Source organism: Rana temporaria, chromosome 3, assembly GCF_905171775.1.
Source record: "Rana temporaria chromosome 3, aRanTem1.1, whole genome shotgun sequence".
In the NCBI taxonomy this organism is placed as follows: Eukaryota; Metazoa; Chordata; class Amphibia; order Anura; family Ranidae; genus Rana; species Rana temporaria.
In genome coordinates, this window is record NC_053491.1 from 202,301,944 (window position 1) to 202,320,078 (window position 18,135).

At 41.3% G+C, this 18,135-nt stretch overlaps 1 protein-coding gene across 1 annotated transcript in view; it reads left to right on the forward strand.

The window, feature by feature from the left end:
* The window catches only part of LUM (lumican), a 33,082-nt gene that overhangs the window by 11,502 nt on the left and 3,445 nt on the right, over positions 1–18,135 (forward strand). Inside the window, exon 2 of the mRNA XM_040344143.1 lies at positions 8,900–9,811. Within this exon, the coding sequence (XP_040200077.1) occupies positions 8,920–9,811 (892 nt within the window). The 5' untranslated portion in view covers positions 8,900–8,919. The remainder of the gene's footprint in view (positions 1–8,899; positions 9,812–18,135) is intronic.

Genomic DNA, 18,135 nt, shown 5'->3' on the forward strand with positions numbered 1-18,135 from the left:
TTTTGGTTTGGTTTTTGGGTTGTTGATTTTCTCAACATTTTTTTAAGTAAAAATGTAAAAATGTACAACCAATAGAGCTTCAACAGTAAACAATTTTCTCTATTCACAACAGCAGTCAGTCATGGTGTGCTTTCACACTGGAACACGCCAAAATTTGAAGATGCACACATTCAGTGTCAATTCGCAAAATCTCATTTGTTCAACAGACAAATGGCCACATGTGCTATCTGACATCATGGGTGATCAATGTATGTGTTTTGTGGGAGCAAACCCTTCCTCTCAACTACTTGAGGATCGAGGAGGGGGTTGTACCCACAAAGCACAGACAATAGATATTCTGTGATGGCAGATAGCACATGTTGGCACACTGTGTGTGCATCTTCAAATTTTGGCGTATTGACGAGTAAAACATTTAAAAGGGGTGGGGGGGGGGGGGGATGGGCGGGGGATGTTTCAGTCTTTGACACGGCCCATCATGTCAATTATATTTTTATAATTCTGTTCTATGACCATCATCCTTTGCCACATATTGTCCATCTCTGTGCTGCACTCCAAAATGACATTTCTAACATTCTGTTCAATGACAAACATCCTTTGCCGCATATTGTCCATCTCTGTGCTGCACTCCATAACCTGCTGGATAATTATTGCAGCACTTGCACGCGAAAAATGTGCAACACCATCTTCATCCCCTAAAAAAAAAAAATTTCCAATAATTTTTTTTTACTTTTTTCAGGCCTATCTACATATGTTTTGCCCTATAAAGCTGGGGTGACACTGACCTGATGGTCTGCTCATTTCCACCTCCACAATTTCACCATCTTCAATCACTCCACCTTCTTCCACCACTTCACCCTCATCTTCCACCACTCCTCCTTCTTCAACCACTTCCCCCTCATCTTCCATGACTCCTCTTTCATCTTCCATAACTGCTTCATCCATCAATCCACCTTCTTCCAAATCACCAAATTCTTCTTCCTCAACTTCCCCTTCATCTTCCATAAATTCTAAATCCAAAATGACTTCTTCCTCCTCTCTTCCTTCCTCCTCTCTTCCTTCCTCCTCTCCTTCCACATCCTCCTCCTCCTCCACATGCCGATATGGGCGATTTCTGGCGTGTCTGGCCCTCTCTGCCTCCTCCAAATGCTGGCGTCTTCTTTCCCCTAAATAACACAAAACAAAAGGTATACTCATCAGCACACAGATATTGAAGAGCAGAAATCGCATACATTGCTTAGAAGGGGTTTTCATTTATTTTCTTTTTTTGTCTTCTTCCACCAAACCTACATTTTTAGCAGACTTCTAGGCCAAGCTCTGATCCTGCCCCTTTTTAGCTAAGTGACACACATGGATGTCCCCCACTAAACTTTCTTTCTCGGAGACCCTACAAAAAATGAAAATTTTTATTGTGGAGACACAGGTGCTCTGCATTCCAGATGGGAAAACAGCTGCTTTATTATCACTGTTGAGAATGAATCCTGTTTGCCTTTCACATTCTCTCAATTTGATTTGTCAGAACTAGCTTTTACACAATGTTTGCAAACAAAGTTTTTGGCCAGTGAGCCATGTCCAGGTGTGTTGTTCCTGGACTAACCTCGCATTTCTGATAAACGATGTGATGTTACGCGGTTTACTATTAACGATATTTGCAAAAGGTAGGTATTTCGTTAAACACATACAATTTCAACATGTGTTCAAAAGTACAAGCAGGCCAAGGAGGCAGATGTCGAAATATACATGTCAACACATTCTCGAAGACAATTGCCCCCCCCCCCAAAAAAATAAGGACTTACTTTTCCTCAGAATTTTCAGGATCTTCTTCATCTGATGTGGCTCCCGCAATTTCAAGTCTGACCAACGTTTCCTGAGCTGTTCTTTGGACCTGGTGACACCAAACATCTCCTTCATTCTCCTCGCCTCCTTGTCCATAATGTGGGCCTTTCTGCGGTTAGGGGTCTTGTATGGCCCATATTCCCCGTCATAGTCCTTCCTCCGCATGATGTAAACTAACTCCACCATTTCTTCGAACGCCATATTAGTGGCTTTGTATCGTTTGGGCCTGGATCGGGACGTTCCTGCCTCTGTCCCTTTACTTGCGGCCTGAGAGCTTCGTGCACGCTCGTGCGACATCGCCATTTTTTCTTCCCACAGTGATTATGGGCGTGGAAAAGAGGAAATGTTCCGTCATGGGCGGAGACGAGGGCGGCGATTCATGCATACGCGGAGTGTAGAGAATGCAAACAACGTGTTTACGTAGGTTACGCAGAGACTATTCTAGCGATTACAGAACCTACACAGTTAACGCCATATTTCCGTTTCACATTGATTAGGGGCATGGCAAAGGTGACGAGGGCGGCGTTTCATACATACGCGGAGTGTATAAAAGGCAAACGATGTGATTACGTAGGTTACGCGGTAATTATTCGAGCGTGATAATCGAGGAGCTAGAGAGAGGAAGGTAAGAAATTTCAACATGGGATCAGCAGAGGCCTAGAAAATGGAGAGCCATGGGATGGGGGTTTGGTCTGTTGGTTGCACCCTTTTAACGCTATTATGTCTCTTGGGTACCACAATGGTATTTTGGTATCCAAATGCTTTTGGACACATCACAAAATATAGATGGGAACAATGCTCTACCTCATTAAAATTTTTGTATGGTGTATTCAGATCAGGCCAAGTATTGTTCTGTGTTGGTTGGACAGAGGTCATTAGGAAGTGTCTTTTATGTCATCAATGCTGAGGGGCAGGATATCTACACATGAAATAGTGCCTTAATGAATGCTCTCATTAATAATAATTGTGTATGGTTCTAGATTCCACGTATTTACTGCAATGGAACCAAAGGGTCTGCATGTATAAAATCAATGTTTGGTACAATCAATGGGGCAGAGCTGGCCAGCATTTTTGCAACAGGAGACACTGTGTTTGTATTTATATATAGGTCCTACATTTTGGGCCACATATTCTATCAATGTCAACGCTGAGCCTTTTTTAAATCGTGTTTTCTGTTTCTTTTTCTTTTGTTAATCTAGACTAAACTAATATAACTTAAATTGGCCAAGGAATGGACCTACTACAGGCACAGGACAATATCCAGCGCTTGCTGGATACATTTCGTGACATGCCCATCCTGTGGGATTCAAAGGAGGCTAATTACCATCACAAAGACCTACGAGCGGCAGCACTTGAACAGCTAGCAACCTACATGCAAACATGGGTGCCAGAATGCACTGCCAACATGGTGAAGGATAAACTTGCCAACCTCAGGGGCACATATAGAAGAGCTTACAAAGCTCACCAAAAAAAAAAATCAGGAGCAGCAGCAAGACAACCAAAGGAGCCCAAGCTGTGGTATTTCAAACAGATGGCTTTTTTGCGGGATCAAATAGACAGCAGGCAATCGATGTCAAGTCTTCCTTCCAGCCTTCCTTCCACGCTACCTTACAGCGGAAATTCCCCAGATCAACACAGCCCTGCAGAGTCTGAAGAAGAGGGCCTGGCTGACGGAGACGCAGATCTGCGACTCTTCGATGATGAGGTATAGTAGTTTCCCAAATATTTCTGGGCTACTAATTATTGTTGGGTTATTGACTTGATATTGTAAAATAAAAGCCAAGCTGGGAAAAAATAACACAAGTCGTGGGCAGACAAATAGGTGTCAGGGATGACAACTGCAGGGGTCAGAAGGAGAGCCTGTTCAAGTTAAAATGAACCAAAAAAAAAAAACAGTCTCAAGCATGAAAATGTGTGTGATTTGATTGGGCTAAATATTAAAACATGTCCCTTTTTTTGACACAGGAAGAAGAGACCAGCCAGGAGGTGGCAGATCCCCTGGTGAATGTCAGCCAGGCGGAAGGGGTCAGTGGCAGCCAGGAGGAGGCCGGGCCCAGTGGCATACAGCAGGTCCCCAGGCCCAGGCTAAGCACCACCAGCCAGGTTCCTCCCCTCCAGATGAGGCCACCAGGCCGAAGGAGGCACTTGAGGCAAGTGGAGGACGAGAGCCTCCGCATGATAAGGGAGGCCAGTGCTCTCATGAGGGCCCCCCTCAACCCCACAGAGGCCTACAGTGCCTCAGTGGCTCATGATCTAAACCAAGGGGGGGAGGAGCAAAGGAGACTGGCAAAGGGCCTGATCAATCAGGTCCTTTGGTGGATGGAGAGGGACCTGCTGACCAGAGACACTGGGCTATGTGACCCGGCCCGGCTTGCTGAACACCATCCTGCTGCTGCCACATCATCCCCACCTGCAAGGGGCCGTGGATGGGTCTGTCGAAGATCTGCTGTAAGGCAGCCTGGAGGGAAGGTTGGAAGGAAGAGGAGACGGTGATTCCCTGCCTTCCTTTTGATTCCCCACAAAAGTCATCTTGTTTGGACTACCACAGCTTGGGTTCCTTTGGTTATGTGCTGCTGCTTCTGATTTTTTTTGGTGCCTCCTGAGGTTTGCTAGTTTATCCTTCATCATGTTGTAAATGCAAGTCTGCATGTATTTTGCTATCTGTTCAAGTGCTGCCGTTCTGTTTATTTTGATTTTTTGCATTTACCAAAATAAATGGCTTTTTGCTTTAATTTCAAACCTTGTCTATTGTTTGTTATACTGTGGGGATTATTAGGCATCAAACATTAAAAACAAATACAATGGGTCATTTACAAAGGACACAAACTCCTTGGGGGGGGGGGGGGACATTTGGTGTGCCAACATGGTAAACAGTTTAAATAACCAAAAATAATTAATAAATAAAATAACTTGACCAAAACCTAAAATAGAACAAGTACCAAAATAAACAAAATGGTGACATAACTAGAAACACCAAAAAAATTAAGAGAAGATGAACATTAACTAAAAATAATATTAATATATACATGTGGAGGACCAACAAAAAAAATGCCACGTCTGGGCTAGAAAACATTTTCAAAATATTACATCACAAGCAACAAATGTCACATTTCAGTATGGGACAACTCAGTTGAAATAGCATCAGCAAGAGAACGGGTTTATTCTAGCAAGAGAACAATGAAGAAAACGACGCAATAAACTGTTGTTTATTGTGTCGTTTTATTCATTGTTCTCTTGCTAGAATAAATCTTTCAAATGACGAATGTGCCATATCCCAAACAAACGCAAGTTTTACCTGAGCGAGCGCTCCCCTCCCCTCATATTGTCTGAGCATGCGCGGGTTTTTTGTACGTTGCTTTTGTGTACTAACCAGCGAACAGGTTTCCAGCGCACATGTTTCTTAGCAAGTCTAGAAATATTTGTCTGCTGGGAAACGGTCTGCTGGACAAATGTACGCTGGAAAATGGTACGCTAGGCCCTACACACGACCGAACTTGTCCGCTGAAAAGAGCCCGCGGACCAGTTTCAGCGGACATGTTCGGTCGTGTGTATGGGGCCTAAGTGATGATTTGAAAGCAGAGAATACTAGTATGAGAAGGCATCCCTTCAAATTGGCCGGCCCCTATCTTTCACTTCCCCTTTTTTTTGCTTATTTACAATTGAATTCATAATTTAATCCATCCTGGTTAGAGTTATGTTTCATTGCAACAATGTTAAACTGTAGATGCACACTCCCGATTGGAGGCAAAAATGTAATATATTGCAGCTAACCAATTCTTAAAATGTGTTGGTTGGTTTCTTAATTTTATTACGCCTTTTTTTCTTTACTTGGTGATCCTGCTTCTTACACACTTCCTGTGTGGGAGGGGGTAGCTCCACTCTGTGGAGAAGCAACAAAGCTACTGTCAACCTATGGAGAGGGTAGTGTTAAATGCAAATATAGATTAACTTGACTAACAAATTACAGCTAACACCTATTTTTCAGCAGTTACAGCAACAGTTTTTTTGTCCTTTTTGAATAATGGTATGTTTCATCCCTCTACCTGCCAATCTTGCTGTGCTGTACAGCTTAGGAAGGTGAAGATTAACAGACTTACTAGTTGGATCACCAGGTGAGAAAAAGATTTAATAAAGCCTAAAAAGAGAAAACAAATTCAGCCACAACATTTATGAATTGATAATCTGCAATATAATACATTTTTGCTTTTGGGTTTAGATATTCTTTAATGTATGTAGTTCAGATGTTACTAAAATGAAACGCATCATCCTAACATAATCACTGATTAAAAGATGCTTGTCCTTTTTAAATATTTGATTACAACGTGATTCTAAAGCTGCAAAATAAAAAAAGAGTGACCATTAACAGATGGCATATACCGTATTGATCGGTGTATAACACGCATCCCAATTTTAGGAGGGGAGTTTAAGGAAAAAAAACTTTTAGGAGGGAAGATTTGATTTTTAAAAAGGTTCCTGTACTTGTTTGGTGCCGTTAACAGTGCAAATTGGCCCCACAAATAATGCAAACCATGTCTAATCTATATTACAATTATTGGTTTCCTTCACAGGGATTATGAGTCTGCTGGGATTTGTAGTCCACTATGATCTATGTTATAGTAAATGGTATCATGGGGATCAGATGTTTGCTGGGATTTGTAATCCACCATGATCTACATAATTATTAGCACAATCACAGGATTCAGTAAGCTGTGCTGGGATTTCTAGTCCACCAGGATCTATATTATAATTACTGGTACCATCAAGGGTGATCGGACGTTTGCTGGGATTTGTAGTCCACAACATTCCTTTTGCCTGCCGAGGAGGGAACAAGCACCGCCGAGATAGACCGAGCCGCATGTCCTATGTACTCGGCTCCTCTAGGCTCGTCTCGCAGTGCCGCCCCCTTGGCCCGGCTCCTATGATTGACACAACACCGGTCCAATGGCGGGACATAAATGCTAGGAGGCGGGACTGGGCATGGCTGCAGCGGAGCCGAGTACACAGTATACTCGGCTCTGTCTATTTCGGCAGAGCTCGTTCCCTTCCTTCCCTCCGAGGCAGCGGTTTTCGGCGTATAACACGCACCCACGATTTTCCCTTGATGTCAAGGGGAAAAAAGTGTGTGCTATATGCCGATAAATAGGGTATATATATATATATATATATATATATATATATATATATATACCATCTCTTAATGGTTACTCTTTATATTTTATATATATATATATATATATATATATATATATATATATATATATATATATATATATATATATATATATATATATATATTCACACACACACACACACACACAGGTGCATCTCATAAAATTAGAATATCATCAAACAGTTTATTTACTTCAGTAATTCAATTCAAAAAGTGAAACTCATATATTTTATATAGATGCGTTAAAGTGTTACTAAACCCACAACAGTCAAATCTGTCTGTATATGCAGCATAGCATGCTTGTTATACTCACTGTGGAACTTAAGAGGTTAATCCTCTGAATTGTGTAAAAAGGCTGTTTTATGCTGTATGCATAGATCCTTCCCTCCTGCACTGTCTATCTGGAGAAAGCCAACTAACACAGGCAGAGTAGCCAACCTACACATGCTCAGTTGTGTCTTTTATGCTGGAGAGATAAATTACAAGTTCTCAGAGCTAGCCAGGTCACATGATATTGGCATGAAACATGTGAGCATGTATTCAGGCTGAAGTGGGGGCAGATGAACTATTTTCACATTTCTGGGTTTAGTAACACTTTAAACACAAAGTGATATATTTCAAGCATTTCTTTCTTTTCATTTTGATGATTATGGCTTACAGCTAGTGAAAACTTGAAATTCAGTATCTCAGAAAATTAGAATATTACATGAGACCAATAAAAAAAAGGAATTTTAATACAGAATTTTTGGCTTACTGAAAACTATATCCGTGTACAGTATAGTATGCACTCAATACCTGGTCGCGCTCCATTTGCATGAATTACTGCATCAATGTGGCGTGGCATGGAGGCGATCAGCCTGTGGCACTGCTGAGGTGTTATGGAAGCCCAGATTGCTTTGATAGTGTCCTTTAGCTTGTCTGCACAGTGGACCAATACCAGCAGATGACATGGCTCCCTAAATCATCACTGACTGTGGAAACTTCACACTGGACCTCATACAACTTGGATTCTGTGCCTCTCAGACTCTGGGACCTTGATTTCCAAATGAAATGCAACATTTTCCACAGTCCGTGATAAATTGGGGAGGTATGTCATCTGCTTTTGTTGGTCCACTGTGTATTACCAAGTCCGTAGCCAGTGCAGCTCTCTAGCAGGAAATTCTAGAGCACTTCAAGCTTTTCCCTTCTGACCAGCTTTGTGGAGATGCTGATTTCATTTTCCAGCAAGACTTGGTACCTGCCCAGACTGCCAAAAATACCAATACCTGGTTTAATGATCATGGTATCATTGTGCTTGATTGACCAGGAAACATGCCTGACCTAGACACCATAGAGAATCTGTGGGGTATTGTGAAGAGGAAGATGAGAGACACCAGACCCAACAATGCAAACGTGCTGAAAGCCGCTATCAATGCAACCTGGGCTTCCATAACACCTCAGCAGTGCCATAGACTGATCGCCTCATTGATGCAGAAATTCATGCAAAAGGAGCCCTAACCAAGAATTGAGTGCACACTATAGTGTAAGCCAACATTTCTGTATTAAAAAGTCCTTCTTTTTTTATTGATCTTATGTAATATTCAAATTTTCTGAGATACTGAATCTACACACATCTATATAAAATATCTGAGTGTCACTTTTTGAAATTTAAGTACTGAAATAAATACATTTTGTGAGAAACACCTGTTCATATATATATATATATATACATATATATATATATATATACATAGTGAGAGAGAGAGAGAGAGAGAGAGAGAGAGAGAGAGATTTCTGATATATTTTTTCTTCATATTCTCTGTGTTTCATTTTGCCTAAACAATTGCCTAATAATCATAAATATGCACATTTTTTGTGTTTACTAATTCAAATATATGTTTCTTTTATTTTCCTCAGGTGCAGCATAAATAGCAACAATGCACCTACAATTCATTCCGATATTAGGGCTGCTTCTTATGGGCAGTGTACTGTCCCAATATTATGGTTATGATTATGGTTCACCAGATGATTACTATTCAAGCTTAGCTATGGGACCTTCTACTGCTAACTGTGCCCCAGAATGTAATTGTCCGGCAAACTACCCATCAGCAATGTATTGTGACAATCTTAAATTAAAGAAAATTCCTATGGTCCCTTCCGGTATTCAATATTTGTACCTCCAGAACAATATGATTGAGGGCATAGATAATGATGCATTTCAAAATGTGACCGATCTGAAATGGCTGATTCTAGACCACAATCACCTGACCAATGCAAATATTAAGAAAAATGCATTCTCTAAACTGAAGGAGCTAAATAAACTTTATATAAACTTCAACAACCTCACTGAACTTGTGGGGCCACTACCAAAGACCATGGATGACCTGCGTGTAACCAACAACAAGCTCGCAAAGATTACCCCTAACATTTTAGAGGGTTTAGAGAACCTTACTGTTGTACATCTGCAACACAACAAACTGAAGGAAGATTCAATTTCTGGTGCATTTAAAGGCTTAAAATCACTTGTGTACCTTGATCTAAGCTATAATGAGCTCACAAAGGTACCTATGGGACTTCCACCAAGCCTAAGCATGCTTTATTTTGACAATAATAAAATCGGCAATATTCCTGATGAATATTTCCAAGGTTTCAAGGGGCTGCAATATCTTCGCCTGTCTAACAATCAGCTCAAAGATGCTGGTGTACCTGGAAATGCTTTCAATATCTCAACCCTTCTTGAGCTGGACCTTTCATTTAATTCACTTTCAACCATTCCAACAGTGAATGAAGGCCTGGAAAACCTCTACTTACAAGTCAACAAAATCCAGAGTGAGTTGATAAATATATATTTAGTTAAGTTTTAGACATGATACAGAATATTTAAATAATAAAATCAATAGAAATTAAAGAAGGTAAAATGCACTTGTAATACAATTATATATTTATGACCATGAAGATTTATGGATACCCTGAAGCAGCTCATTGTTTTACTGGTCATCTATTTTGTATGTTTTAACCGGCAGTAACATTAAAGTGAAGGTTCACCCTAAAACAATTATCTAACATTACATCCAGCATACTAACAAAATGTACAGTATGCTGTTTTTTTTTTTTCGCCGTACATACCGTTATATTGTTATTTTCCCCCCGACTTCCGGGTTCTGATTCCCGCAGGACTGGACGTTCCTATTGAGAGGTTAGATGATTGACGTCTGGTGAAAAACTTCCCATGGCGCATAAGGCGCGTCACCAGTTTTCTGTAAATAGCCGACCTGCGAGCCGGCTCTATACGGCGCCTGCCGTGTAGAGCTGACTGCGCAGGCGCCATATAGAGCCGACTCGCAGGTCGGCTATTTACGGAAAACTGTTGACGCACCTTATGCGCCATGGGAAGTTTTTCACCAGACGGCAATCATCTAACCTCTCAATAGGAACGTCCAGTCCCACGGGAATCAGAACCCGGAAGGCGGGGGGAAAATAACAATATAACGGTATGTACGGCGAAAACAAGAAATACCAGCATACTGTACATGTTGTTAGTATGCTGGATGTAATGTTATATAATTGTTTTAGGGTGAACCTCCACTTTAATAGCTTAATTCGTCAGTTAAAAATTTATGTTTTTATTCTCCTGAAAGAAGGATGTAAGAGAATTTTGATGTTGCTTGCTGTAAGCAGAGTAGTTCAGAGTGCCAGAAATGAGGAGGTAGATTCTGCAAAATAACCAAAGGTTTAGAATACTTAGGGAGTCATTTACAAAAGGCAAATCCACTTTGCACTACAAGTGCAAACTACAAGTCCAAAGTGCACTTGAAATTGCACTATAAGTGCACTTGGAAGTGCAGTCGCTGTAGATCCGAGGGGGACATGCAAGGAAAATAAAAAACAGCATTTTAGCTTGCACATGATTGGATGATAAAATCAACAAAGCTTCCCTCATTTCAGATCTACCCCTCAGATTTACAGCGAGTGCACTTTCAGTGCAATTTCAAGTGCGCTTTGCACTTGTAGTGCAAAGTGGATTTGCCTTTCGTAAATAACCCCCTATATTTCTTATCAACTGTTCCTAAATGTATTTAATGTTATAAATATTATATGCTGGCTCAGAGAGTCTAGACAGAGGACAGCTGGCCTCATCTTAGCTACAATCTCAGCTATTTCTATCTTCTTTCACACAGCATACCTAGCCATGTGAATACAAAAGACCATTTTAAAGATGTGAAGATATGCATTTCCAATTTAGTAGGTAGTCATGCATCCCTCACACCAATAGCCTTAACTGGATGTTCACATAAGGTGCCAAAATGTTTAATGTTGGAGATGTATAAAAATACAAGAACTGACATAGCTCTTTCAGACTCAAGCCCCATACACACTATCAGTTTTCCTGATGGTTTTCTCTTCAGGTTTACCAAAACCATGTAGTACAAGGACCTGCCTGATTGCATTCAAATTGAAACGCTTGAGGTTTGACCTCATATTAGATGGTTTTGGTAAACCTGAAGAGAAAACCATCAGGAAAACTGATAGTGTGTATGGGGCTTCAGGCCTAGCCATGTTTGGAGTACTGAATTTATGCAAACTAACAGGAGCTAATTACATTTTCGTGTACTGCTGCATAATCCTTACAATGATTTTTTGATTGGTTACTATGAGCTACAGCAATATACCTTTTTTGTTAATGTATCAGTAGCCCATAGGGGCTGCTGAGTGATGTGGCCCCACCTGTCACCCTGCTCAGTCTGGCATTCACTTCCCAGTCACTTTTGAGACAGTGAAAAATTCTTGTGATTGTTTTGTATTTTTATTGAGGGATTTGAACTTGGATAGGAATATATGGGATGCCCAGCAAAACAAGCAATTGGTTGATTGTATATCAATCTATCAATCAGTTGGGACAACTATATACACTTGGCTTACTCCAGTCTACTCCAGCACATCTCTTGCTTGAAGACTGTAATGCACCGTACACATGTGCAGGATTTTCGTCTGGAAAAGTTTCCGTCCGAAATCCCGAGGGGAAAGCCAAGAACCTGCTCGGTCAGTCTTTCCCCCTACACACGGCCGGTTTTCCCGACAGGAAAACTGCAATGGAGCTTTGGTCTGGAATCCCGGCCGTGTGTATGCTCCATCGCAGTTTTTCTGATAGGAAAACTGCCAAATAACGCCAGGAAAAAGTCTGCCGGTTTTCCCAGGGGGAAAGAAGAGAGCTGGTTCTCTTTTTTTTGTCTGGAGGTTTTTGGGCAGGATTCCCGGCCAAAAGCTCTCCTCACAGTTTTCCCGTCGGGAAAACCGTCTGTGTGTACGAGGCTTAACTCTCTCTCTCTCCAGCACAACACTTAACTCCAGGCACAGCTAGCACATGGTTAGGCCTAACTCTGACTCAGTCAGGCTTCAGCAACTGCCTTTTGCAGGCAGGGACCGCCAGTCCCTCTAATGTAGCAACAAATAGAAATAGGAAGTCTTTTAGTGCTAGCTGTCCTATGGTGGACTACTGCTCCCAGTAAGCCCTCTTCAGGCCCTGCCATCCTGGCTGCAGCTGCCTGACTCCACTGCCCATGACATCACAGTCCTTACTGCTGGCTCTGCACCTATCCCAGACTTCACACTTCTAGTCCTCTCAGGCATACCTCCCCAGTCCTCTAGACTGTGCCTGTCACTCACCGTCCCTCCTGGCCAAACACACCAGTGGTTCCCTCTGAAGACTTGCCCAGCAGTACTAGCTCCTGCTATGCTCTCTGGCTCAGATCCTTCATGCGTTCTTGAAGGGATCCTTCCTGCACCCAAATACCAGGCCCAAGATCACCCCCCAAGACTGAGGGCACCCTCAAAGCACTCCATCCTCAGTTCTTCCACCAGACAACTCCCCCCCCAGCTGGGCTGACCCTGGGTATAACAAGGAAGCTGCCCTCTGACAATCTTAAATGGGGATTGGTCAGGGCTCCCTGGGACACCTCAGACAGCTCCACCTCTCTTCCCCTCCTCCCTTCTAGAGTCCTCTAGAAGCCAGAGGGAGGTAACCGAGAAGTGATGCTATCTGTGAGTCTCCAGCCTACTTTGAGCCACACTCAGCCCACACAGATCAAAACAAACAGGCCTAGCTTCTAGCTAGGCCTGCCTAAATTTACCTGCACTCACCAAAAATCTACCACTAGCACCTACCTAGGTAGAGGGTGTTACATTAATAAATATAATAATAAGAGGGCTAGGAGAGAGTTGCTTATTGTACCTGTTTCAGCATTTTGTATTAAGTCAAACTTTTTTTGTTTTGGGTATTGTAGGGGAGAACTAGGATTACTATTAGGTTTTCATTGCTGTCTGTATGCCTGTTAGGGATTCAGTTTCTCATTTTGTTCTGGTGAGCATTCAATATGAGGTGTCTTTTTTCTTGCTGGTGGTGTTATTCTAATATTCCATTAATGGCAGTATAACGATTTTGCAATTATGTCTCTTTACATTGACATTGCTAACAAAAATGCTGCATTGCTTGAACAAAAGTGTTACATCATGCAATTTCACCTCTGGGTCCAATCCAACACGCATTAATTTATAAAGCATCAAGAGTGTTTCATTTATGTCAATCTCACTCATATAAAGTTTCAAACACCATTTCATACATAGACAGTTGATGATGTGAAACTCCTTTCCACTGCAATGGTATAACATACAGTGATGATAAGTATAAAGAGTGCCATGTTCACAATATGCTGTTAGCAACAACAGTTCACACATCTGGTTTAACATAATATGCCCATGCATAGTTACTGCAAACTATTATTTTCCCAGTATTCTATGGCATGACTTAACACTATTAAAATATATAGTAATCTTATTTAAATTAAGTACAATTCTGTATTTAGCACTAGAAAGTTGGATAAATCAAATAAAGTACACATTTTCAAGCATAAGGCTATAGCATGAGAAACAAAACAAAAATCATAAACCAAGTGAAATGATTATATAATGTATCAATGCTAATAAGGTACCAAACACTGTAATAAATACTTAAAGGGTTTGTAAAGGATTTTTTTTTATCTTAATAGCTTCCTTTACCTTAATGCAGTGCTGTTATCATGTCCTCATTGTTCATTTTTTATCTCAAGTTGCTGTAATTCTTCTCTGATCTCCACACTTCCTGGTTGTCTGTTTCCTGATAACCACAGTGCTGGTAGCTTTCTCTCTGTGGTCACTAATCAAGGAGGTGTGATTACTGTGTGTCTAAAACCCCTCAACACCAATCAGTTTCATTTTACAAACCATCACTGCCCTGTATTGGCTCTGTGTCGTGTACATCACAGAAGCAGGAAACAGCATGCAAAAACGAAACTGAAACTGTAGGTACATTATATGATTGGGTTTTATTTAAAAGGAATCAGTTAATTGTTATGTCGCTATACCCTGTAAACAGTCATTTCAGCAAAAAAATGTTTTTCCTTTACAACTCCTTTAATATTAATTATTATAACAGTTGTTGCTATGATCACTGTCCTAATTTCTCCAGGCAGTGTTGAAAGCACTGTGTTGTACAAATAATGTACACCAGAACTATTATCATAATTAAAAATCATCTATAAGCTACATATACTGTACCCAACTTTATTTAACTGCATGCCACTGTGCAGTTGTGGGATCTAGACAGCTTTGTCACACAGAACAGTAAGATTGATGATACCACTTTTTCTGTTACAGATAAGAAAGACATTGGTGTCAAATCCCCAGTTTTCTGAATGGACAGTGAAAGAGTAGCAGTAGACTAAAGCCTTGTACACACGATCAGTCTATCCGATGAAAAGGGTCTGATGGACCGTTTTCATCGGTTAACCGATGAAGCTGACTGATGGTCAGTCGTGCCTACACACCATCGGTTAAAAAAACAATCATGTCAGAACGCGGTGACGTAAAACACGCTGTGCGTAAAAAAACGAAGTTCAATGCTTCCAAGCATTCGTCGACTTGATTCTGAGCATGCGTGGATTTTTAACCGATGGACGTGCCTACAAACGATCTTTTTTTTTCTATCGGTTAGGTATCCATCGGTTAAATTTAAAACAAGATTGCTTTTTTTTTAACCTATGGATAAATAACCGACGGGGCCCCCACACGATCGGTTTGGTCCGATGAAAACGGTCCATCAGACCATTCTCATCGATTTGACCGATCGTGTGTACGCGGCATAACAAGGCCATCACTCTGCCAACATGTCTCTTTCCTATTGGCATGTTCCTTCTCAGCACATTTGTATGTAGCACATCCGATAGGCTTCCAAGGCTGCCCTTGTCTCTTCCAGGCTGAATGTTTCTATACATGTAGTTAGTATAGACTTATAAAACATGAGTACTTTAGACTGGTTAAAAATCATTGAAAAATCCTTTTAAGCGTGTATAAATAAATGTGTAGCTCTATTGATCTTTGTCTTTTTATATTTGCAAGGAGTTCAGCTTTTACAGTTTTGAGAACCAATGCTACAACATGGCCTTTAGTGGGTGAATGATGTGGCCTTTTTCTTGTTGAAATTTAATTACATATTAGGTAATAATTAAAAATTGTAGTAGTGACAGTCGTAGTGTTATTTGCATTATTTTTGCAATAATAAAAGCTTGTGCAAAAGGGAAAGAGTGAATCACAAACTACTTACTGCCAATTAAAGTAAACCTCTACTTAGGGCTTCATTTGCTATGGGCAAAAAAAAAGTTTATTTTGCAAGGGAATTTGCACTTGTTATGGGGATTTTCCCCAGAGCTTGAGGTGGCCATAGATGGATTGAAATTAAACCAGTTTAGCAGGGACCAGCCAAATTTAGATCCAGTGTGGCCACTACAGTTGAACAGAAGTAAATCTACCAATCGACTATTCGACCACCCTATGGCCCCGTACACACGGCCGAGGAACTCGACGTGCCAAACACATCGAGTTCCTCGGCCAGTTCAGCCCTGAAGCCGCCGAGGAGCTCGGCGGGCCGAGAGCTCCCATAGAACAACGAGGAAATAGAGAACATGTTCTCTATTTCCTCGTCGAGCTCCTCGTCGGCTTCCTCGGCGAAATTGTACACACGGCCGGGTTTCTCGGCAGAATTCAGCCAGAAACTCGGTCGGAAGCTGAATTCTGCCGAGGAAACTGGTCATGTGTACGGGGCCTATCAGATAAAAATCACTCAATGGGGCAATCGGCTCTGGTTTTATTTTGTTTATCCTGCTGTCTGAACAAAGAAAACTGGACCATGTATGGCCACCTTTAGTGAACAAGCTAAAGCTCTATTGACATCTATCATGCAATCATGCGCAAGCAACAACAATGCTGCTATTTCCTTGCACATGATTGAACGTTCTTTGCATAGTGATATATCACCAAATTCACTAAACACTGGAGAAAATTATTTTGCAAAGTCAACAGTCTATTTGTCTTTGATAATGCAATCCCTTAAAATCAAACGTTTGCCTGTGTACAAATCATTCATTAGCACAGTGTAATAAGACAAAGCAATTGGAAAAAAGAGAACCTTTAGGACATAGATTCCAAAGCAGGAGAGCACTTCTGCATATGACAGTGCCTAGGCACATTCTGTTCTTTAAGCCTCTAAGGAGCCTCTAAGACTCATCAGAGGTATATCCCAATCACTCTTACCTTATTAGATGAAATTAACAGTGTGATCAGGGGGCAGGGCCTAGAAAGACTTGTCCGTTGATAGTTTGAATCTCCACGAATGTGGAGACTTCCTCAAAGACACACATCACTGTGAAATAAACTAAACATTCTAGACTAAACAGCAGCAGCAAGTGCTTTATCAGTCACAACAGGTTCATTTGAAACAAGGACTTGGCTATATGGCAAGACATGGAGTGCTTATTTAGGTCCCAATTATGTAAAAACTAAAGTAAAAAGCTGAAATTCCAAACCACTGCTTTTAATAACCATTTCCTACTCCCAATAGAAACTTACCTAAAGCATATAATATGCTTTCTGTTGTTTTCCCTATACTGCTTAAAATGTAACTATCTATGCTCACAAATTGTGAAATTGTGCAGGATAGTATAACTGTTAGTCTATGGAGGGAAGAGGGCACCTGGGTACTAAAGAGAAACTAAACTCTGGAAACTGATCCCAAAAAAGGCAGGCAGAGGACAAAGAATTAGTCACTAATGTTGCCTGTGGTTTCCTTGCAGCTAATTCTTTCCCATTACCAACTTTTCTCTTTGTGAAGGCAGCAATCTTGGCAGAGGTAGGGTTTTGTATTTTCATATCAGAACCCCCAGTAAGGAGAACAGTGAACAGCAGAAAGGTGGCATTACCAAATCGCCAGAAAATAGCAGTCAGAGGCAACGATGCTTTAAATGCTCACTTCAGATATACAGATATGAAGCTGTATGCATGGGTGTATCTAGGCACCACACATACAAGGTGAATTGCGTTTCCTCCATGCTTAGGCAGTGTACTGCTTAGGCACAATTATAGTGATTGTAAACGATCACCTTGTAAAACAACCCATTCAGTTTAAAATTTAAATGAAAGGCAAAACATTTGTGTATAGATATGAAAAAAAAAAGGTCATGAATGAATGTAATTTTCACAGCAAAAAATGCATTTAAATTGCATTGTTTATTGTTGCAGTTTGGGAGTTAACCACAGGGGGCGCTGAAGGAGTTAGGGTTCACCTAGTGTGTGTTTACAACTGTAGGGGGGTGTGGCTGTAGGTCTGATGTCATCGATCGAGTCTCCCTATAAAAGGCATCACTCGATCGATGCAGCCGCCACAGTGAAGCACGGGGAAGCCGTGTTTACATACGGCTCTCCCCGTTCTTCAGCTCTGGGGAACGATCGCGAGGGGGCGGCTAGAAACGAATAGCCGCGCCCTCGTCCCGGATCGCTCCTGAAGCCACGGGAACCGCCGCATGTACCGGGGGGTTCCGATCGGACCCACGTCTAGGCAGGGACTTACAGCTACGCCAATGTGCCTGTCCGTGCTATTCTGCCGACGTATATGTACATGCGGCGGTCCGGAAGTGGTTAAAAAAAAAAAATTGGACTCTTCATGTCTCTCTATGTCGAATCTTCTTCATGTCTCTCTATGTCGAATCTTCTTCATGTCTCTCTATGTCGAATCTTTTCTCTCTATGTCGAATCTTTTCTCTTTATGTAGAATAATATTGGACTAATAG